The sequence below is a fragment of the Thamnophis sirtalis genome, unplaced genomic scaffold, assembly GCF_051295495.1.
Source record: "Thamnophis sirtalis isolate CommonGarterSnake01/CBP01778 unplaced genomic scaffold, rThaSir2_p1.2 scaffold_17, whole genome shotgun sequence".
In the NCBI taxonomy this organism is placed as follows: Eukaryota; Metazoa; Chordata; class Lepidosauria; order Squamata; family Natricidae; genus Thamnophis; species Thamnophis sirtalis.
Window position 1 is genome coordinate 3,605,800 of NW_028261397.1, and position 23,012 is coordinate 3,628,811.

At 46.7% G+C, this 23,012-nt stretch overlaps 1 protein-coding gene across 1 annotated transcript in view; it reads right to left on the bottom strand.

The window, feature by feature from the left end:
• Positions 1–23,012, bottom strand: part of LHFPL7 (LHFPL tetraspan subfamily member 7) — a 91,959-nt gene that overhangs the window by 29,982 nt on the left and 38,965 nt on the right. The window contains exon 2 of the mRNA XM_087702821.1: positions 19,947–20,085. Coding sequence (XP_087558947.1) covers positions 19,947–20,085 — 139 coding nt within the window. The remainder of the gene's footprint in view (positions 1–19,946; positions 20,086–23,012) is intronic.

Here is a 23,012-nt window from a genome sequence, read left to right on the forward strand (position 1 = left end):
AGAGAACACCAAGGACCCCACAATTCTCCCCCCTCCTCCTCCCCCTCCTCCTCCTCCTCCTCCTCTCCCCTTCTACCGTTGACGATGTTACCCAGTTGGGTTATGAAACGTCTTCAGGGAAACCACCAAGCTCAGAGAACACCAAGGACCTCACAATTCTTCTCCTCCTCCTCCTCCTCCTCCTCCTCCTCCTCCTCCTCCTCCTCCTCCTCCTCCTCCTCCTCCTCCTCCTCCTCTCCCCTTCTACCGTTGACGATGTTACCCAGTTGGGTTATGAAACGTCTTCAAGGGAAACCACCCAGCTCAGAGAACACCAAGGACCCCACAATTCTCCTCCTCCCCTTCCTCCTCCCCCCTTCTAGCATTGATGACATTACCGAGATGGGTCATGAAACGTCTCACAAGGAAACTAATGGTTGTAAGTCGAGGACCCCCCGTGCAATAAAAACAATAAGCAGTGCCTTAAAAATATTTTGCAAAATAACTACAATCGAACCTGCCAAAGGGAAGAAGATGGAAGGAACGGATGAGGGGTTTCGAGCCTTTTACAAGCTACCCAGTGAAATATAAGTTGCCAAGAGATGTCCATTTACTAAAAAAGCAATTAGAATACAAATGCCACAAATGGCAAGAGATAAAAGATTGTACTACTATTGGATGGCTACAGGATGATGTAATGAAATGTTAAAAATTAATTTGAGTGTATTTAAAGTTGGAATATTTTGCATAAAATGAAGTAACAATATACAGTCAAATAAATGATTAACAATGATAACATTGTACACCTATATATTAGATTGCTAATATGAGATTTTATATAATTTGTAAGTGAGGACTACGGAGAGGATGCATAAAAGTTATGTAACCAAAGATAAACGATGTTTAAAACATGGGACTCATCTTATCAATGGTCAGACAAAGAATTTTATAAAGATGTATTACTACTGGATGGATTTAGGATGATGTCCTGAAAATGCCATAATATAAATTTACTCAAAATGTAGAATATCTCACATAAAATGAAGGAACGGTAGTTATAGTCAAATAAATGTTTAACAACGATAATAATTGTATACGCATAAACCAGATTGATAATACGAGCTTCCATATAAATTGTAAGCGAGGACTATGGTGAGGATGTAAAAAGGTTTTGTAACCAATCGACACGCTGTACGAAACTGGAAGGTGGTTTTATGTTTTATGTTTGTCTGTACTTGTTTAAAAAAAAATGTTTAAAAAATATTTTGCAAAATAACCTACAATCAAACCTGCCCGCGTCAATCTGCTCAAAAGACAGATAGGGCAGGGGGTGAAAAGAATTCTGATTTATGATCATGGTTTCATTGTCACCATCCTTATGGTGACATTGTGTTTTTATTGTGCAGCTGATGTCCATATGGATCCTGCTAACCACATTCTATGCACAGGGGTGTGTGTGTGTGTGTGTGTGTGTGTGTGTGTGTGTGTGTGTTTTGTGTGTGTGTATGTGTGTGTGTGTGTGAGAGAGAGACAGAGACAGAGACAGACAGACAGAGAGACAGACAGACTTGCTGATGAAGAAATGAAGGGAGACTAATATAGATCTATTTCAAGCTATTTAGCTTAATCACGCCCCTGGCTCAGCTGACAAAGGGAGGAGAACTTGTGGCTTAGAGGTCAATACAACTGCCTAATATGTCAAAACAGTCCAAGTTCGAATCCCAGCAAGGGTATGGCTAGCTGATGAGAGCTAAATGGCTTGAAAATGATCTATACTAGCCTCCCTTCATTTCTTTATCGGCAAAAATGTAACACAAAATGCCTTGTCGTAAGGCTCCAGGAGCGAGGCGAAAGGGAAGCAGGAGGCTCCCTCCCATATTTGGGGAGACCAGGTGCTTTGACAGAAGGGGAAAAAAACCACTGTGTGTGTGTGTAATATGGATGCATAGATATATAAGCATGCGTTCAAATAATGTTCATTAGAAAGGTGGAGGAGGAAAAACAAAAAGAAAACCTGTGTCTTGACTCGTTTTAAAGATTTTCATTTTGAAGATTTAATTCCAACATTTCCATTTTTTTTATAGACTTGTTTTTATATTTTGAGGTTTTAATGTATACCGTGTAGAGTCCCTCTATGAGGGAGAAAGGCGGTTCAGAAATGTGCAAAATAATAATAACAACAACATGAAATAAAAGAATAAAATAAAAAACAAAACAAAATAAATAAATAAAATATAAAGTAATACATATATAAAACAATATAAAAAATAAAATTACACACACACACACAGACACACACAAACAATAAAACCAAATAAAAAATCAAATACAAATAAAATCAAAGTAATAAAATAGCAAGACATCCTGGGTGCATTTTTATGTCTTTCAGGAGAGGCCCGCTGTCTTTCGAGAGACTGGGAGCATGATGGAGTTCAAAGACTCTGTGCTAGCTGAGGGATTCTGGGAGTGGAAATCCTCCCCTCTAAAAGCATTCTGGCTGGGGAATTCTGGGAGTGGAAGTCCTCCCCTCTTAAAGCATTCTGGCTGGGGGATTCTGAGAGTGGAAGTCCTCCCCTATTAAAGCATGCTGGCTGGGGGATTCTGGGAGTGGAAGTCCACCCCTCTTAAAGCATTCTAGCTGGGGGATTCTGGGAGTGGAAGTCCTCCCCTCTAAAAGCATTCTGGCTGGGAATTCTGGGAGTAGAAGTCCACCCCTCTTAAATCCGGCTGGATGGGGAATTCTGGGAGGGGAAATCCACCCCTCTTAAAGCATTCTGGCTGGGGAATTCTGGGAGTAGAAGTCCACCCCTCTTAAAGCCTGCTGACTGGGGGATTCTGGGAGTGGAAGCCCACCCCTCTTAAAACATTCTGGCTGGGGGATTCTGGGAGTGGAAGCCCATCCCTCTTAAAACATTGTGGCTGGGGAATTCTGGGAGTGGAAGCCCACCCTCTTAAAACATGCTGGCTGGGGGATTCTGGGAGCGGAAGCCCACCCCTCTTAAAGCCTGCTGACTGGGGGATTCTGGGAGTGGAAGCCCACCCCTCTTAAAACATTCTGACTGGGAATTCTGGGAGTGGAAGCCCACCCCTCTTAAAGCATTCTGGCTGGGGGATTCTGGGAGTGGAAGTCCTCCCCTCTAAAAGCATTCTGCTGGGGGATTCTGGAAGTGGAAGCCACCCCTCTTAAACCCCCTGGGGCTGGGCAAAGTTGCTCTCAGCCAGCTGCCAACCCAGAAACTGAAATCTTCCCATCCTCTTGGCAGCAAAAACGGCTCAATTAAATATCCCATCCAACCAGCAAATCCGGTTCCAGCTGTGAAAAAGCTCCCAGATGCCTTTTTAGCTAATGGCCTCCAGCAAGGATGATAAAAACAAGATTCCGGAGCGCATCCTTGAAAGAAACCGTGGTTGAGAGTGCGAATTGCACAACAGGGCCAGGCTGGGGGGGGAGGGGGGAGGAGAGGGAGCAGGAACACCTGGGCTTCTCCAAATTACCATTATTTTCTTTCCTTATTATTTTCGGATTCTTTCTTTCCAAGCAGGTAGGAGAGTGGGAGTCCTTGACTTACCAAGCACCCGTTTAGTGACGATGTTTTGAGGACGATTCTGTCCGCACACAAAACAGCTTCCTTAATTGTTGCCAAAGCTGCTCCCCGAGACATACAGGCGGTCCTCGCCTTACAACGGTCCGTTTAGTGGCCGCTCAAGTGACGACTGTGCCCCGAAACAAGTGACTCCCGGCCAGTTTTTCCATGCTTACGACCGTTGATCGCGTGATCAAAATTCGACCGCTTGGGTAACTGATTTCATACATCACGGGGTATGAAAATTCATAAGGTTGCAGCGTCCCGGGGTTACATGATCCCCTTTTACGACCGCCGAACAGGCCAAGTCAATGGGGAAAACAGATTCACTTAACTAACTTAATAACAGCGGTGATTCACTTAGCCACTGTGGCAAGAAAGGTCGTAAAACGAGGCAAAAGGCTCACTTAACGACTATCTTGCTCAGCAACAGAAATTTTGGGCTCCGTTGCGGTCACAAGTCGAGGACTACCTGTAATCTTCCTTGCTCGGCTTTTAATTCCTTTATTTACCAATAAATCAATCATTTAACAAGCGCAGTGAGGTCGTTCTGCACCCCCGTTTGTTTAGGGTGGTTTGAAGTTAACACGGCACTGAGAACAGTGATTTATAACAGCTTTTCACACTTCTGGGATTTGCAATCAGGAGATGAAAATTTAGATGCTTGGCGACTGACTCAGACTTACGACGATCGCAGTATCCCGCAAATGTCACTTTTTTTTCCAATGCTGTTGCAACTTCCAACAATCATTAAACAGACAGCTGTAATATAATGCAATACAATACAAATCGCAGAGGTTGGAAGGGACCTTGGAGGTCTTCTAGTCCAACCCCCTGCCTAGGCAGGAACCCTATACCGTTTCAGACCAATGGCTATCCAGCATCTTCTTAAAGACTTCCAGTGTTGGAGGATTCACAACTTCTGGAGGCAACTTCTGTTACACTGGTTAATTGTTCTCACTGTCAGGAAATTTCTCCTTAGTTCTAAGTTGCTTCTCTCCTTGATTAGTTTCCACCCATTGCTTCTTGTTCTGCCTCAGGCGCTTTGGAGAATAGCTTGACTCCCTCTTCTTTGGGAAAACCCCTGAGATATTGGAAATGCTATCATGTCTCCCCTGGTCCTTCTTTCCATTAAACTAGACATGCCCAGTTCCTGCAACCATTCTTCGTATGTTTTGGCCTCCAGTCCCCTAGTCCTCTTTGTTGCTCTTCTCTGCACTCTTTCTAGAGTTTCCACATCTTTTCTACATCGTGGCAACCAAAACTGAATGCAGGATTCCATGTGTGGCCTTCCCAAGGCCTTATAAAGTGATATTAACCCTTCTCTCCCTCTGTTGATGCAGCCTAAGTCAAGGACCAGTGGCAATTGAGTCAGAAGGAACCTTGGGAGGTCATCTAGTCCCATGGTGGAGAACCAATGGCATGTGTGCCACAGGGGGCAAACAGAGCCATATTGGTGGGCAGGCAAGCTCAGCTGATTTGGGGGCCTTCTGGGCCCACCAGAAGTTGGGAAAGGGGCTCTTTCGGCCTCTGGGGGTTGGGAGGTGGGGAACGCCATCTTCGCCCTCCCCAGGCTCAAAGGCTCTGGAGCAAGGCAGGGCAAAAAATAGGTCCACCGTGCCATCGCGTTCCAAAAGGGGAGGGAGGGTAGAGGGCGGTGGCACATGCACATGCACAGGGGGTGGCGCATAGACTTATGGGTGTGGAACAGAGGTGGGTTCCTACCAGTTTCGCACCTATTCGGTAGAACCGGTTCATCAAATCTACCGAACCGGTTAGAAGAGGTTCCACCAGTGGACCCGGAAAGCAGGCCACACCTACAGAAGAGGTTCCAGAATTTTTTGAAACCCACCCCTGGTTTTTGGATATGATTATTCTACACTATCATGCTCATATTTATAAACTCAGTGTCTCTGTGAAAGGTAAAGATGACTACTGCGTTTGTGGTGCAATCAGAACATTGCGTGTGTTGAAGTTGTTTTAACGCAAACCAAAGATGCCTTTTCAAAAACAAGTTGACATATATTCTTATGCATGCCAGTGCTGTGGGTGAGGTAATTTAAGGTGGTTCTGACAAGTGTCGTCGGCATCTTCATATCCGGTCACATGGGCGGCAAGCCACTCCAATCCAGTCACATGGGCAGCAGCCACTCCCACAAAGGAGGCCACACCCACAGAGTAGGTTCAACAATTTTTGAAACCCACCACTGGTGTGGACATGTGCGCGCATGACCACTCCCTACCCCGCTTTTGGCACTCTATGGCAAAAAGGTTAATCCATCCCTGATCTAGTCCCAGCCTCCTGCTCAGTCACGAAACTTTATACACCATTTCAGACAAATAGATGTCCAAATCTCTTGGAAACCTCCAGAGAAAGAAAAAGGAAGGAGAGAAGGAAGGAAGGAAGGAAGGAAGGAAGGAAGGAAGGAAGGAAGGAAGGAAGGAAGGAAGTAAAAAAAGGATAGTAGAATAACAGAGTTGGAGGGGACCTTGGAGGTCTTCTAGTCCAACCCTCTGCTTAAGCAGAAGAGCCTACACCACTTCAGACAAATGGCTGTCCAATCTCTTCTTAAAAATCTCCAGTGATGGAGAAGGAAGCAAGGAAGGAAGGAGGGAGAGAGCAAAAGATGGAAGAAAGGAAGGAAGGGAGGGAGGGAGGGAAGGAAGGAAGGAAGGAAGGAAGAAGGAAAGCAGAAATAACAGAGTTGGAAGGGACCTTGGAGGTCATCTAGTCCAAGCCATAAAGACCCTGCACCATTTCAGACAAATGGCTTGTCCAATATCTTCTTGAAAACCTCCAGAGATAGAGAAGGAAGGAAGAAGGAAGGAAGGAAGGAAGGAAGGAAGGAAGGAAGGAGGAAGGAAGGAAGGAAGGAAGGAAGAAAAAAGGATAGCAGAATAAGAGTTGAGGGGACCTTGGAGGTCTTCTAGTCCAACCCCCTGCTTAAGCAGCAGAGCCTACACCATTTTGGACAAATGGCTGTCCAATCTCTTCTTGAAACCTCCAGTGATGGAGAAGGGAAGCAAGGAAGGAAGGAGGGAGAGAGCAAAGGATGGAAGAAAGGAAGGAAGGATAACAGAATAACAGAGTTGGAAAGGGACCTTGGGGGTCATCTAGTCCAAGCCATTGAGACCCTGTACCATTTCAGACAAATGGCTGTCCAATATCTTCTTGAAAACCTCCAGAGATAGAGAAGGAAGGAAGGAAGGAAGGAAGGAAGGAAGGAAGGAAGGAAGGAAGGAGGGAGGGAGGGAGGAAGGAAAGAAGGATAATAAAATAACAGAGTTGGGACCTTGGAGGTCTTCTAGTCCAACCCGCTGTTCAAGCAGGAGACCCTACATCATTTCAGACAAATGGCTGTCCAATCTCTTCTTGAAAACCTCAGAGTTGGAGAAGGAAGGAAGGAAGGAAAGAAGGAAAGAGGGAAGGAAGGATAATAGAGTTGGAAGAGACCTTGGAGGTCATCTAGTCCAAGCCATCGGGACCCTGTACCATTTCAGACAGATGCCTGTCCCATCTCTTCTTTAAAACCTCCACTGAAGCACCCACAATATGATCCTTTTAAGAAATGTTGATCTCCCGTACACATTTAACCCCAGAGACGCCTTTTTAGATTCTGCGATGCTTTCAACGTTCTTCATTTTAGGGTTTGCTATTCCTTTTTCTTGCACGCCACCCGGAGTCACGCCGGTGAGGTGGGCAGCTCTCGAAATGCGTTGAAAAAGTAATAAAATAAAATAAAACCACAGAAACCCACTTCGGGCTCTGTTGGCGAGAGATCTGCAGCTGCGACGCTGAAAGCTTCCAGTGGGCACCAGGTTGGGGGAAGGCGCCCGTTTTTAGCAACTCCGCTCTATTTTCTGTGCGTTGCCGGGCAAGAAAAAAAAAATCAATTTATTCTGCAAAAAGCAAAGAAAAAGCGATTCGCTGTCAACCACCATCCCTCACTGCGGGAGTGAAAATGCTCCTTTTTTGTTTGGAAGAGGCAATTCCTGCTTTTGAATAATAGATGCAGAGAGAGAGAGAGAGAGAGAAATGCAAGAGATTGTAAGGCTCCTTGGTGCTGTCTTGCTGGGTGGTTTTCTCAGAGACGTTTCATGACCCAACTAGTAACGTCCTCAGTGCTAGAAGGGAGTTGGGTTGCAAGGAGGAGGAGGAGGAGGAGGAGGGGGAGGGGGAGGAGGAGGAGGGAGGAGGAGGAGGAGGAGGAGGAGGAGGAGGAGGAGGACGACGACGACGACGACGACGACTCTGGGGTCCTCGGTGCTCTCTGAGCTGGCTGCTTTTCTTGCCGACGTTTCATGACCCAACTAGGGAACAACATCAGTGCCATCTCTGAAGACGCCTGAATCGGTTGGGTTGCTTCGAGGAGGCTGGATTTCATAGAAAATATTTGGAACTGGCCCAAAGTTCACCACATTCCCCCCCCCCCCCGAACCGGTTTTGAAGGAGTTCTAAGAAAACCCCACTCCCTCCCAGCACTGATGACGTTACCTAGTTGGGTCATGAAACGTCTGCAAGAAAATCGCCAAGCTCAGAGAGCACCAAGGATTTGACTGGCGTCGTCTTCCTCTTCTCCTCCTTCTCGTCCTCCCTCTCCTTCTCTTTCCCCTCCTACTCTTCCTCTTCCTTCTCCTCTTCTTCCTCCTTCTCATCCTCTTCCCCTTCCTCCTCTTCCTCCTCCTCTCCCTCCTTCCTCTTCCTCTTTCCCCTCCTCCTCTTCCGCTCCTCCTCCACCCCTCCTCCTCTTCCTTCACCTCCTCCTCCTTTCTCATCCTCTTTCCCCTCCTCCTCTCTCCCCTCCTCCTCCTTCTCCTCTTCCTCCTCCTTCTTCTCTTTCCCCTCCTCCTCTTCCTCCTTCTCCCTCCTCCTCCTCCCCCTCCCCCTCTTCCTTTTCCTCCTTCTCCTCATCCTCTTTCCCCTCCTCTTCCCCTCCTCCTCCTCCCTTCTCTTTCCCTCCTCCTCCTTCTCTTCCTCCTCCTCTTCCTCCTCCTTCTCCTCTTCCTCCTCCACCTTTTTTCCCCTCCTCTTCTTTCTCCTCCTCCTCTTCCTCCTCCTCCTTCTTTCCCCTCCTCCTCTTCCTCCTCCTCCTCTTCCTCCTCTTCTCCTCTTCCTCCTCCACCTTTTCCCCCCTCCTATTCTTCCTCCTCCTCCTCTTCCTCCTCCACCTTTTTCCCCTCCTCCTCTTCCTCCTTCTCCTCTTCCTCCCCCTTCTCATCCTCTTTCCTCTCCTCCTTCTCTTTCTCTCCTCTTCCTCCTCCTCTTCCCTCCTCCTCCTCTTCCCCTCCTCCGCCTCCGCCTCCTCCTTTTCTTTCCCCTCCTCCTTCTCTTTCCCCTCCTCCTCTTCCTCCTGCTCCTCTTCCTCTCCTCCTTGCACCTCCCTTTCATTCCAGGCCTGAAGCCATTACCTAGCTGAGCCATGAAATATCTACAAGAAAAACACCAAGCTCAGAGAGCATCAAGGACCTCACAGTTCTCCTCCTCCTCCTCCTCTTCCTCCTCCTTCTCTTCCTCCTCCCTGCAACCTCCCCTCCACTCCAGCCCTGATGACATTACCTAGCTGGGTCATGAAACGTCTGCAAGAAAAACCCCCAACCACTCAGAGAGCATCAAGGACCCCACAGCTCCAGCACCAACGACAACTCTTCTCTTCTCTCGGGGGTTTGTTTACTGCTCGCTTGGCGGCCTTCATCTTAACCTCGGTGTCCATCTCTGCACGTCCTGAATGCCGACTGCTGTTTTCCCAGGCGTGGCAGACGCACCCAGCCCCAGCCCTGCTTTCCCCACGCACAAACACACCCACCCTGCCCCGCCATAAAGCCCAGCCAAGCTCCCTGGGGGAAGCAGTTTCCGCGGGGAAGCGGGATCCGCACCCAGCACGGCTGCACCGAGACTCCCCAACTGGGGGGGGGGAGGCAAGCAGGGGGGGGATATTTCAAGCTATTAAAGGCCCAGCCACCGCCAGCCATCTGCTAGCTCTCTTTGCAAAGCTACCTCTGGATAATCCAATAAAACAGAAGCGGAGGGGGGGGGGAGGGAGGGAGAAGGAAGCCCCCCCCTCCCTCCCTCCCCACACTTCCCGCGACTCATAATTCATTCCCCGAAAGTAATTACGGTTTTTATATCCCTATCGGAAGGAGGCAGCAGACTTTTTCGCCAGCTCCTCTGCCAAGGTCACCCAGCAAAGCAGCGGCCCGATTTCACATTTGTATCCGCCGCACCAGCGTTTTTTTTAAAAAAAAGAAAATTGGATACAGGCAGTCTTCGACCTACAACGGTGCGTTGAGTGACTGTTCGATGCTACGAGGGCGCTGGGGAAAAAAAAAAACACCACTTAGGACCGTTGTCCACATATACGACCGTTTCGGCGTCCCCATGATCGTGAGATCAATATTCAAATTTTGTCCCGCCTTAGGCTTGAAAGTCGGCTGGGTGACTTTGGGCCAATCACCAGGAGACTGGGAATTCTAGTCCCGCCTTGGGGATGGAAGCCAGCTGGGTGACTTTGGGCCAATCACCAGGCGACTGGGAGTTCTAGTCCCGCCTTAGGCATGAAAGCCAGCTGGGTGACTTTGGGCCAATCACCAGGCGACTGGGAGTTCTAGTCCCGTCTTAGGCACGAAAGCCAGCTGGGTGACTTTGGGCCAATCACCAGGAGACTGGGAATTCTAGTCCCGCCTTGGGGATGGAAGCCAGCTGGGTGACTTTGGGCCAATCACCAGGCGACTGGGAGTTCTAGTCCCGCCTTAGGCATGAAAGCCAGCTGGGTTACTTTGGGCCAATCACCAGGCGACTGGGAGTTCTAGTCCTGCCTTAGGCACGAAAGCCAGCTGGGTGACTTTAGGCCAATCACCAGGCGACTGGGAGTTCTAGTCCCGCCTTAGGCATGGAAGCCGGCTGGGTGACTTTGGGCCAATCACCAGGCGACTGGGAGTTCTAGTCCTGCCTTAGGCACGAAAGCCAGCTGGGTGACTTTGGGCCAATCACCAGGCGACTGGGAGTTCTAGTCCTGTCTTAGACATAAAACCCTGTTAGGGGAGTTTGGGCCAATCACCAGGCGACTGGGAGCACTAGTCCTACCTTAGGAATGAAAGCCAGCTGGGTGACTTTGGGCCAATCACGAGACGACTGGGAGTTCTAGTCCTGGCTTAGGCATGGAAGCTAACTGGGTGACTTTGGGCAAATCACAAGGCGACTGGGAGTTCTAGTCCCGCCTTAGGCATGAAAGCCAGCTGGGTGACTTTGGGCCAATCACCAGACGACTGGGAGTTCTAGTCCTGGCTTAGGCATGGAAGCCAACTGGGTGACTTTGGGCAAATCACAAGGCGACTGGGAGTTCTAGTCCTGCCTTAGGAATGAAAGCCAGCTGGGTGACTTTGGGCCAATCACGAGACGACTGGGAGTTCTAGTCCTGGCTTAGGCATGGAAGCTAACTGGGTGACTTTGGGCAAATCACAAGGCGACTGGGAGTTCTAGTCCCGCCTTAGGCATGAAAGCCAGCTGGGTGACTTTGGGCCAATCACCAAGTGACTGGGAGTTCTAGTCCCGCCTTAGGCATTAAAGCCAGCTGGGTGACTTTGGGCCAATCACCAGGCGACTGGGAGTTCTAGTCCCGCCTTAGGCATTAAAGCCAGCTGGGTGACTTCGGCCCAGTCCCTCTCTCTCTCTCCGCCCAACCCACCTCACAGGGTCGTTGTGAGGAAAATAGGAGGAAGAAGAAGAAGTACCTGATATAATCGCCCTCTTGAGTTATTAAGAGCCAAGGTGGCGCAGTGGTTAAATGCAGCACTGCAGGCTACTGGTAGATCAGCAGGTCAGCGGTTCAAATCTCACCGGCTCAGGGTTGACTCAGCCTTCCATCCTTCCGAGGTGGGTAAAATGAGGACCCAGATTGTTGGGGGCAATATGCTGACTCTCTGTAAACCGCTTAGAGAGGCCTGAAAGGCCTATGAAGCGGTATATAAGTCTACTGCTATTGCTATTGCTATTGCTATTCATAAAAACAATAAATAACAAATAACAAACACACACCAGGCCTTAAGATCAGATCCTGGTGCCTGAATTGGAAGCAGCTGGCGCGAGATTAAAATTAGAATTAGTTCTACTTGGACTATTGTGGCACAAATTCCTCACTCCCCAGAAGACCACCAACTCACCTCTGGCACCATCCTTACACACAAGAGCACACCCAGTTGTTATTCGGTGCGGTTCCCCAGAAAAAGCCCAGCTGCTCGGGAAACGCAGCTCCAGGCGCGCTGGCATGGTCAGCGCCCCAGACACATCTGGGATTAGTTCAGAAAGAGGCCGCAGCCTACACATCTGTCTCGTCGGCTAAAATAAACCGAGCGCACCACAACCTTTGCAGGGGGGAAAAAAAGCAACTTATTCAGCTTTATTTCCAAATCTTTTTCAGAAAAACGGAACCAATTTTTTTCCCAAAACGCCTAATTTTCCTAAATTTGGGGGAATTTTCCTAAGTCCCAAACTTGAATTGTATGCAGTTCTCGACTTACGACCACAGTTGAGGCCTTCCATTGCCAAGCGAGCCTTTGACTTTACAACCATTTTTTGTCACAGTTGTTAAGCGAATCACAGCCGCTGGGAAGAAAAGCCGGCTGTCGTTAAGCAAATCTGGCTTCGCCATTGACTTGGGGAAGTCGCCAATGGCGATCCCGGGATACTACCACCGTTATAAACGTGAACCAGTTACCAGGTGCCTTGGGATTGTGGGGATAATGCAAGCGTCGTAAGTGCGAGGACCGGCACCAAGTCCATTTTTACCATACTGTTCTAAATTTGAACGGTTAAAAAACTTAATTCAAAGTACACTTATTCCTTAACTTAGGACCCCAAGCGAGCTTAATATTTTTGTTGCTAAGGGAAGCATTTATTAACTGAATGTTGTCCTATTTTACGACCTTTTTGCCGCAGTTGTTAAGTGAATCACTCCAGTTATTAAGTTAGTCACACGGTTATTAAATGAATCTGGCTAAGAAAGACTGTTTCTAAGTGAATTCAGCCCCATTGTACACCCTTTTGTGCCACAGTTGTTAAGTGAATCACTCCAGTTGTTAAGTTAGTCACATGGTTGTTAAATGAATGGCTAAGAAAGACTGTTGCTAAGTGAATTCAGCCCCATTATAGGACCTTTCTTGCTACAGTTGTTAAATGAATCACTCCAGTTGTTAAGTGAATCACTCCAGTTGTTAAGTTAGTCACACTGTTATTAAATGAATCTGGCTAAGAAAGACTGTTGCTAAGTGAATTCAGCCCCATTGTACGCCCTTTTGTGCCACAGTTGTTAAGTGAATCACTCCAGTTGTTAAGTTAGTCACATGGTTGTTAAATGAATCTGGCTAAGAAAGACTGTTGCTAAGTGACTTCAGCCCCATTGTACGCCCTTTCTTGCCACAGTTGCTAAGTGAATCACTCCAGTTGTTAAGTTAGTAACACGGTTGTTAAATGAATGTGGCCAACCAAGACTGTAGCTAAGTGAGTTTTGACCCATTTTACGACCTTTCTTACCACAGACGTTAAGTGAACCACTGCAGTTGTTAAATTAGCAAAACAGTTGTGAAATCAATCTGTCTTCCCCATGGATTTCGCTTGTCGGAAGGTCGCAAAAAATGACGCGGCGATGCGACAACGGTCGTAAGTGTGAAAAACGATCCTGTATCACTTTTTTCCAGTGCCGTAACTTTGAACGGTCACTAAATGAATTGCTGTTAAGTCGAAAATAAGCTCTAATTTTTAAAAATAGGGGAAAAAGAAAGAGGCGTTGTTGTTTTTTAAATTAGGAAACCAGGCGCCTCTCTCAAAACCAGGCGCCATTCTCTTCTTCCTTTAAACTAATTTTAGTCCCAGTTCGCATTTTTTGGACTGAAGCCTGCAAGAAAATTATTTCGGGAAGCAAACAGGAAGAAACGTTTTCCCTCCCTCCTTGCCAGATGTCCAAGTAAAGAAAAGGGGAAGGATTCAAAATATACTCTGCAAAAGAACCACGAGAATAATATACGGATACTCCTCGACTTACGACCAAAACTGAGCCCAAAGTTTCTGTCGCTAAGCAAGACAGTGGCTAAGGGAGTTTTTAGTCCCTCCCTGCGAGATGTCCAAGGAAAGGATCCAAAATACAGTCTGCAAAGAACCACGAGAACAATATACGGATACTCCTCGACTTACGACCAAAACTGAGCCCAAAGTTTCTGTCGCTAAGCAAGACAGTGGCTAAGGGAGTTTTTAGTACTTCCCCGCCAGATGTCCAAATAAAGAAAATGGGGAGGAACCAAAATATACTCTGCAAAGAACCACGAGAATAATATGCGGATACTCCTCGACTTACGACCAAAACTGAGCCCAAAGTTTCTGTCGCTAAGCAAGACAGTGGCTAAGGGAGTTTTTAGTCCCTCCCTGCCAGATGTCCAAGGACGGGAAAGGGGAAGGATCCAAAATACACTCTGCAAAAGAACCACGAGAATAATATGCAGATACTCCTCGACTTACGACCAAAACTGAGCCCAAAATTTCTGTCGCTAAGCAAGACAGTGGCTAAGGGAGTTTTTAGTCCTTCCCTGCCAGATGTCCAAGGAAAGGAAAAGGATCCAAAATACACTCTGCAAAAAAACCACGAGAATAATATGCGGATACTCCTCGACTTACGACCAAAACCGAGCCCAAAGTTTCTGTCGCTAAGCAAGACAGTGCCTAAGGGAGTTTTTAGTCCTTCCCTGACAGATGTCCAAATAAAGAAAACGGGGAGGAACCAAAATATACTCTGCAAATAACCACGAGAATAATATGCGGATTACTCCTCGACTTACGACCAAAACCGAGCCCAACATTTCTGTCGCTAAGCAAGACAGCTTAGACGGCTAAGTGTGTTTCGCCCCGTTTGACAAACCTTTCTTGCCGCCGTCGTTAAGGGAATCGCTGCCGTTCTTAAGTCAGGAAGGCGATGGTTCAATGAATCTGGCTTCCCCATGAATTTTGCTCGGTCGGAAGGGGGGAGTCGCGTGACCTCGGGACACTGCGACCGTCATAAATACGAGTCGGTCGAATTTGGATCACATGACCGTGGGGAATGCTGCAATGGTCGTGAAGGGTTGCAAGGTTATATTCTGACCCCCTTAAGAATTGTACGGCTGGAACACCATCCACCCATTTTCAAATATTGCACGAAAAAAAGTCCTCCGAGTGGCAGGATTTAATTAAAACAAAAACGAGGAGGGGGTAATTGCTAATTAACCTTTCACAGGGGTCGCAAATGGAAAATATCTGGAGTCCCTTTTGGATCGTTCATTATTTCCATCCACTTTTTTAAAAAATAATAATAATAATAATTCACCAGCTTCCTCAAAAATAAATTAAAATAGCAGTTGGAAGGGACCTTGGAGGTCTTCTAGTCCATCCCCTCTGCCCTATACCCCTTCAGACAAAACGTTTTAAGATGGCTGGACTTCAACTCCCAGAATTCCTCAACCACACGCTTTAAGATGGCTGGACTTCAACTCCCAGAATTCCTCAGCCACACGCTTTAAGATAGCTGGACTTCAACTCCCAGAATTCCTCAACCACACGCTTTAAGATGGCTGAACTTCAACTCCCAGAATTCCTCAGCCAGCATGCTTTAAGATGGCTGGACTTCAACTCCCAGAATTCCTCAGCATCCACTTTTAAAAATAATAATAATAATAATAATTCACCAGCTTCCTCAAAAATCAATTAAAATAGCAGAGTTGGAAGGGACCTTGGAGGTCTTCTAGTCCATCCCCTCTGCCCTACACCCCTTCAGACAAAACGTTGTCCAACATCTTCCTAAAATCTTCCAGTGTTTCAGCATTCACAACTTCTCAACTCAGTAAACGTTGGGCTCCATCGTGGTCATAAATCGAGGACTACCTCCGGCCTGCTTTGAGATGGGATGCTATGGAAGGACGGATCGATTTGCTGAACCAAAGGATTTACAACCCGCACCCAAATTAACAACAGCCGTGTTACCAGCTTAACAACAGCAGGGATGTGCTTGTGGTCGTAAGTCGAGGACTGCCTGTATCTAAGGCAGCTGTTTGTCCCCAGCCAGGAAGGCTCACTCCTACGGAGCGTTTCATAGCAGGAACCAGTGACGCAAGGAAAACCCAGAGTTGTGGAGCTACAAAATAGCCTGGTGACAGGTTGTGACAGCCGCTGCCTGGCCCTGAGCACAGGAAACACAAGCATGAAATTGCCCCGGATGGGAATTCTGGCAGGTCGGTCACAAGGGCAGGCATCACAGTTAAGGATCGCACTGAATGAGATTAGAATGGAACGGAACGGAACAAAACAGAAGAAAACAGAATAGAACAGAACAGAATAGAATAGAGAATGGAATGGAATGGAATAGAACAGAAATTAGAATAGCAAATAGAATAGAATAGCGAATTGGAATAGAATAGAATGGAATAGAATATAATGGAATTGAAAAGAATTGAAAAGAATAGAATAGAAATTAGAGTAGAGCAGAGCAGAATAGAACAGAACAGGACAGAACAGGACAGGACAGGACAGAACAAAATAGAATAGAGAATGGAATGGAATAGAATAGAAATTAGAATAGCAAATAGAATAGAATAGCGAATTGGAATAGAATATAATGGAATCGAAAAGAATTGAAAAGAAAAGAATTGAAAAGAAAAGAATAGAATAGAATAGAAAAGAATAGAAATTAGAACAGAGCAGAACAGGGCAGAACAGAATAGAATAGAGAATGGAATGGAATGGAATAGAATAGAAATTAGAATAGCAAATAGAATAGAATAGCGAATTGGAATAGAATATAATGGAATAGAATATAATGGAATTGAAAAGAATAGAAAAGAAAAGAATAGAAATTAGAGTAGAGCAGAGCAGAGCAGAATAGAACAGAACAGGACAGGACAGAACAGATAATGGAGTGGAATAGAATAGAAATTAGAATAGCAGAATAGAATAGCAATTGGAATAGAATATAATGGAATTGAAAAGAATTGAAAAGAAAAGAATTGAAAAGAAAAGAATAGAAATTACAGTAGAGTAGAGCAGAGCAGAGTAGAACAGAACAGAACAGAAAAGAGAATGGAATGGAATGGAAAAGAATAGAAAGAATAGAATAGAAATTAGAATAGCAAATAGGATAGAATAGCAATTGGAATAGAATGGAATGGAATAGAATAGCAAATAATGGAAAAGAATAGAAATTAGAATAGAATAGAATAGAATAGGAATAGAATAGAAATTAGAATATAATAGAAATTGGAAAGCAGAATAGAATAGAATATAGAATAGAATAGAACAGAACAGAATAGAATAGAAATTAGAATAGAAATTGGAAAGAGCAGAATAGAATGGAATGTAGAATAGAATAGAATAGAAATTAGAATAGAGTAGAGTAGAACAGAACAGAACAAAACAGAACAGAATTAGAACAGAACAGAACGGAATAGAGAATGGAATGGAACAGAAAAGAATAGAAATAAGAATAGTGTTAGATACCAGAAGCAGTTACAATGGTTTTCACCAGGGTCCTCTGTTCCGGCGGGAACAGAGATTCAACCTGATTGGTCGAAGGGCCTGACAGCTCCCTATAAAAGGGCTGCTGACAGACTGAACCTTCGCTGGATTGTACATAGTTGCTACTGAGTTAATAAAGAGCTGTTGTTGCCTATGCCTGAGTGTGCCTTTCCTTTACTCGATCTAACACTAGCGACGAAGATTGGATTGGAAGGCAACTAGGCAAACAAATAGCAATAGAAATAGCACAACAATTCAGCAAGTGAATCCAGCCCGGAGCTCAGCGCGGCATCAAGCAGCCATCTTTGAGCAGCTATTTCAAACGCCCTCAGAGACACAAGATGGCCATGCACGCCCCACCGACTCCGTACAACCCAGTCACCGAGCACTGGGAATCCTACAGGCTGAGGTTCGACTGCTTCCTCGAAGCTATCGACCTCATGGGCCTTTCTGGAGGCCGAAAGAAGAACATGTCCCTGAGCTACGGCGGACGGGAAGTGTTCGAGACGGCAAAAGACTTGTCCGAGCCAGCGCAACTCCAATCGGTCGCTTGATCGGTGTTACAAACAGACGCTGAGGCCACACCACGCACCCAGACCGTCTAAACATGTCAGAAGGCATAAATTTTAACACTCGCAAACAGAAAGAGGGTGAATCCATCAATGAATACGTTGCGGCGCTTAGAAAGGCCGCAGCGTACAGCGAGTTTAGAGATCTCGATGAACTTATACTTGACCATATCATATGTGGTGTTAGAGATATTGACCTGCAGAGGAGACGACTAGCTAAATCTAACCTGATGCGTCAAATCACCCTAGATCAGTGTTTCTCAACCTTGGCAACTTGAAGATGTCCGGACTTCAACTCCCAGAATTCCCCAGCCAGCATTCGCTGGCTGGGGAATTCTGGGAGTTGAAGTCCGGACATCTTCAAATTGCCAAGGTTGAGAAACACTGCCCTAGATGAAGCCGGGGCCACTGAGTCTGCCGTTAAATTGATGGAAACCCTGCAGTGCCAAAACACGCCTAAAAGCGTGCGGAAGAGCGCGGGCGTGCAACGCGAGGCTACAGAGCCTGAAGGTTCGGAGAGCGAAGATGACAGCTGCCGCGTGCGCGGTGACCGCACCAAGCCAGCGTGAAAATTTGAACCGTGTTTCCCGCCTTGCGCCGGCTATGGAAGAGACCATCTCAGATTTCAGCAAATTTACCTTCCCCCTTTGTTGGAGACAGGATTCAAATGGCAATCCCATGGCCCTGCGACCTTGTTACGATGGTCGTAAGTGTGAGGACTAGCTGTAAATCACTTTTCTCAATGCCCTTTGAACGGCTGCCAAATGGATGGCAGGAAGTCAAGAACTGATATGCAAACACGGACCTTTTGAATGACAGATGTCCTGCTTGAAATCATACTATATGTCTAATCCTCATCTTACTCATATTGCTTTAGACTTTTGAACATGCTCTGCAGTGATATTATTGGGATTTTGAAATAGTGAGCAATATACATATAACTTCATGAATTCAGCGGGACAGTATGACTCTATTTCGAAAGCAGGAAGGGGTTACGAACAGGCAAAATCAAATGCAGAATTAGACCACTGTTTTTCAGACTAGGCCCCTTTTAAGATGGATAAACTTCAGCTCCCAGAATTCCCCAGCCAACGTGCTTTAAGATGGCTGGACTTCAACTCCCAGAATTCCTCAGCCACACACTTTAAGATGGCTGGACTTCCATTCCCAGAATTCCCCAGCCAGCATGCTTTAAGATGGCTGGACTTCAACTCTCAGAATTCCTCAGCCACACGCTTTAAGATGGCTGGACTTCAACTCCCAGAATTCCTCAGCCACACACTTTAAGATGGCTGGACTTCAACTCCCAGAATTCCTCAGCCACACGCTTTAAGATGGCTGGACTTCAACTCCCAGAATTCCTCAGCCACACGCTTTAAGATGGCTGGACTTCAACTCCCAGAATTCCTCAGCCACACGCTTTAAGATGGCTGGACTTCAACTCCCAGAATTCCTCAGCCACACGCTTTAAGATGGCTGGACTTCCATTCTCAGAATTCCCCAGCCAGCATGCTTTAAGATGGCTGGCCTTCCATTCCCAGAATTCCCCAACCACACGCTTTAAGATGGCTGGACTTCAACTCCCAGAATTCCTCAGCCACACGCTTTAAGATGGCTGGACTTCAACTCCCAGAATTCCTCAGCCACACACTTTAAGATGGCTGGACTTCCATTCCCATAATTCCCCAGCCAGCATACTTTAAGATGGCTGGACTTCAACTCCCAGAATTCCTCAGCCACACGCTTTAAGATGGCTGGACTTCAACTCCCAGAATTCCTCAGCCACACGCTTTAAGATGGCTGGACTTCAACTCCCAGAATTCCTCAGCCACATACTTTAAGATGGCTGGACTTCCATTCTCAGAATTCCCCAGCCAGCATGCTTTAAGATGGCTGGACTTCAACTCCCAGAATTCCTCAGCCACACGCTTTAAGATGGCTGGACTTCAACTCCCAGAATTCCTCAGCCACACGCTTTAAGATGGCTGGACTTCAACTCCCAGAATTCCTCAGCCACACACTTTAAGATGGCTGGACTTCCACTCCCAGAATTCCTCAGCCAGCATGCTTTAAGATGGCTGGACTTCAACTCCCAGAATTCCCCAGCCAGCATGCTTTGAGGTGGGTAGACCTCAACTGCCTGGGGGAATTCTGGGAGTTGAAGTCCAGCCATCTTAAAGTGGACTCATTTGAAAAAACACCAAATGGGGCCAGTTGCGGTAGATAGTTGAGATCGGAGATGCCTGGCAAATTCCCTGAAGCAAACCTACAGGATTGTGACGCACTTACCGGCCGCTGTCTGAATGTACCCAGCCAGGGTGCAGAGCCGTCTCTCACACTGACCGCTGGGAAGGAAGAGGACGATGACCGCCAGCAGGGCGCTGAAAGCCAAAAGGGCACAACCGCCCAGACACAACACCGCACTGGTCTGGAAATAAAACAGGTAGAGCTTTGGTTACAGACTGTCGTTATGAACGCAGAACCCCAAAGTGGTCCCATCATCCCCAGCCCTTTGGACGCGTGTCAGGAAAGAATAGAATGGAATAGGAATAGAGATAGAAATAGTGGAAAGAATAGAATAGAATAGAATAGAATGGAATGGGATAGAAATAGAATTAGAAATAATTGAAAGAATAGAATAGAATAGAATAGAATAGAATAGAATAGAATAGAATGGGATGGGATGGGATGGGATGGAATAGAATAGAATGAAATTAGAATAGAATGGAATGGAATAGAATGGAATAGAACAGAACGGAACGGAATGGAATGGAATGGGATAGAAATAGAATTAGAAATAGTGGAAAGAATAGAATAAAATAAAATAGAATGGAATGGAATGGAAATAGAAATAGTGGAAAGAATAGAATGGAATGGAATGGAATGGAATAGAAATAGAAATAGAATTAGAAAGTGGAAAGAATAGAATACAAAAGAATACAGAATAGAGTAGAATAGATTTAGAATAGAATAGAGTAGAATAGAGTAGAGTAGAGTATAAGAATAGAATAGAATAGAATAGAATAGAATAGAATAGAATAGAATAGAATGAAATTAGAATGGAATGGAATAGAATGGAATAGAACAGAATAGAATAGAAAGTGCGAAGAATAGAATAGAATAGAATATAGAGAGTAGAATAGAATGAAATTAGATTAGAATAGAACAGAACAGAACAGAAATACTGGAAAGAATAGAATAGAATGGAAGGGACCTTGGAGGTCTTCTAGTCCAACCCCCTGCTTAACAGCCTGGAGACTAAAACGTACAAAGGAAGGTTGCAGGAACTGGGCCTGGCTAGTCTAGAGAAAAGAAGGACCAGGGGAGACAGGATAGCAGTCTTCCAATATTTGAGGGGCTGCCCCAAAGAATAAAACGGGGGGTGGGGGGTCAATTTATTCTCCAAAGCACCAGAAGACAAGACGAGAAACAACGGATGGAAACTGAATCAAGGAGAGAAGCAACATTGGAATTAAGTAGCCACTTCCTAACAGGGAGGACAATTAACCAGTGGAACAGCTTGCCACCAGAAGTTGTGGGTGCTTCATCCCTGGAGGCTTTTAAGAGGAGACTGGAGAGCCCCTTGTCTCAAATGGTCTAGGGTCTCCTGCTTGAGCAGGAGGCTGGACTAGAGGACCTCCAAGGTCCCTTCCACCTTTATTCTGATTGATTGATTGAACCATTCAAAGTTACGATGGATCCCCCCAAAAGGGACTCACAACCCAGATTCAAAAAGCTGACATTTATCCCCTGGGCAACCGGCCTGCATTTATGACCGTTTCCAACCTCCTCAGATCACATCACCACCATTTACAGGCAGTCCTCGACTTACAACAGTCCGTTTAGTGACTGTTCCAAGTGACAACGGCACTGAATTATGGCCATGGTTCACGCTCACGACTGTTGCAGCATTCCCTTAGTTCCCGTGATCAAAATTCAGACGCTTGGCCACTGACTCGTATTTACGACGGGTTGCAGTGTACCGGGGTCGCATTTTTTGACCCTTTTTGTGACCTCCTCACCGGCATAGTCAAGGGGGAAATCGGATTCACTTAAGAACCGGCACTTAAGAATTGAACAACTGCAGTGCTCCGCTTAATGACTGCGGCAAATAAAGCCGTAAAAACGGGGCAAAATTCACTTAGCAATTGTCTTGCTTAGCGATGGAAAGTTTGGCCTCCATTGCAGTCATAAGCCGAGGATGGCCTGAATTTAGAGAGTCAGGATATCGGGGGTGTTGCGAATCCAGGAATACGGTAGTTCCCCCCCCCCCCCCGCTCCCCTCATCGCCCGATGATGTTGCCAGGGCTTAAGCATCCGGCGAAATCTATTGCCCACGGTTCATCCGTCTCGCTGGCTCCCCGGAATAATTAAGATGCCTTGGCAGGACGATAATCGGAAATGTATTACATGCATGGTGGGATTAAGGATCGAACACGAGCGCCCATTAAAAACCGCCGTTGCAATTGGCTGCTTTCTCAGAACGAGCTGTTGCCAACGCCACCAGCCGCATCCAAATGCTTCTTAATTAAAAAAGAAACACGCTCCGGCGGAGAAGCCTCGGCTGCTGACAACGGGAGTCCCACTGCCAAGGAACGGCAGCTGTGAGGGAGTGAGAGCGCGCCGTTATGGAGCGCGTTTAAAACATGGGACATCCGGTGCCGAGGAGGCAGAGATGTCGGGAAAGGAAGGTTGGGATGGCGACACCCACATAGGGGAGGTCTGACAGGGGTGGGCTCTAGCCGGCGTTACTGCCGGTTTGTTCGTGGGCGTGCTCCGGGCGCTGGATGCGTGCATGCGCAGTTCAATAGAAATTGTTCTGCGCCTGCACGGAGCTCAAAAACAAGATGGCGGCGCCTACTGAGGCTAATCGGGGAACTGGTTCGGAGGCGGGGCCAGCCTGGGTCGCTGCCGGTTCTGTGACTTAGGCCGGCATACTGCTACCCGTTCGACCAAACCAGGCCAAACTGGTAGGAATCCACCTCTGATGTCCGACCTGTGAACTCTGTAGGTGTCAGGAAAGGAAACCAGCCAGTAAATGCTCGGCTCCATACAGTCACCCTGAATTTACCTCAAATAGGGGTTACAGGGCTGTAAACAGGGAGGGTCCCCCCCCAAAAAAAGGTCAATTAAGAGTTTCATGGGTAAAAAAATCCGAAGACATCCCATGCCGAGGAGATCAAGATGTCGGAAAAGGAAGGTCAGGATGGGACTTCTGGCGAGGCGGCGACACCCGCAGAAAGGAGGATGTCCGACCTGTTTTGAAAACATCTGCTGTGAACTGTGTGTAGGCGTCAGGAAGGGCATCTGGCGAGCAAATGCTTGGCTCCATCCAGTCGCCCTGAATCTATCCCA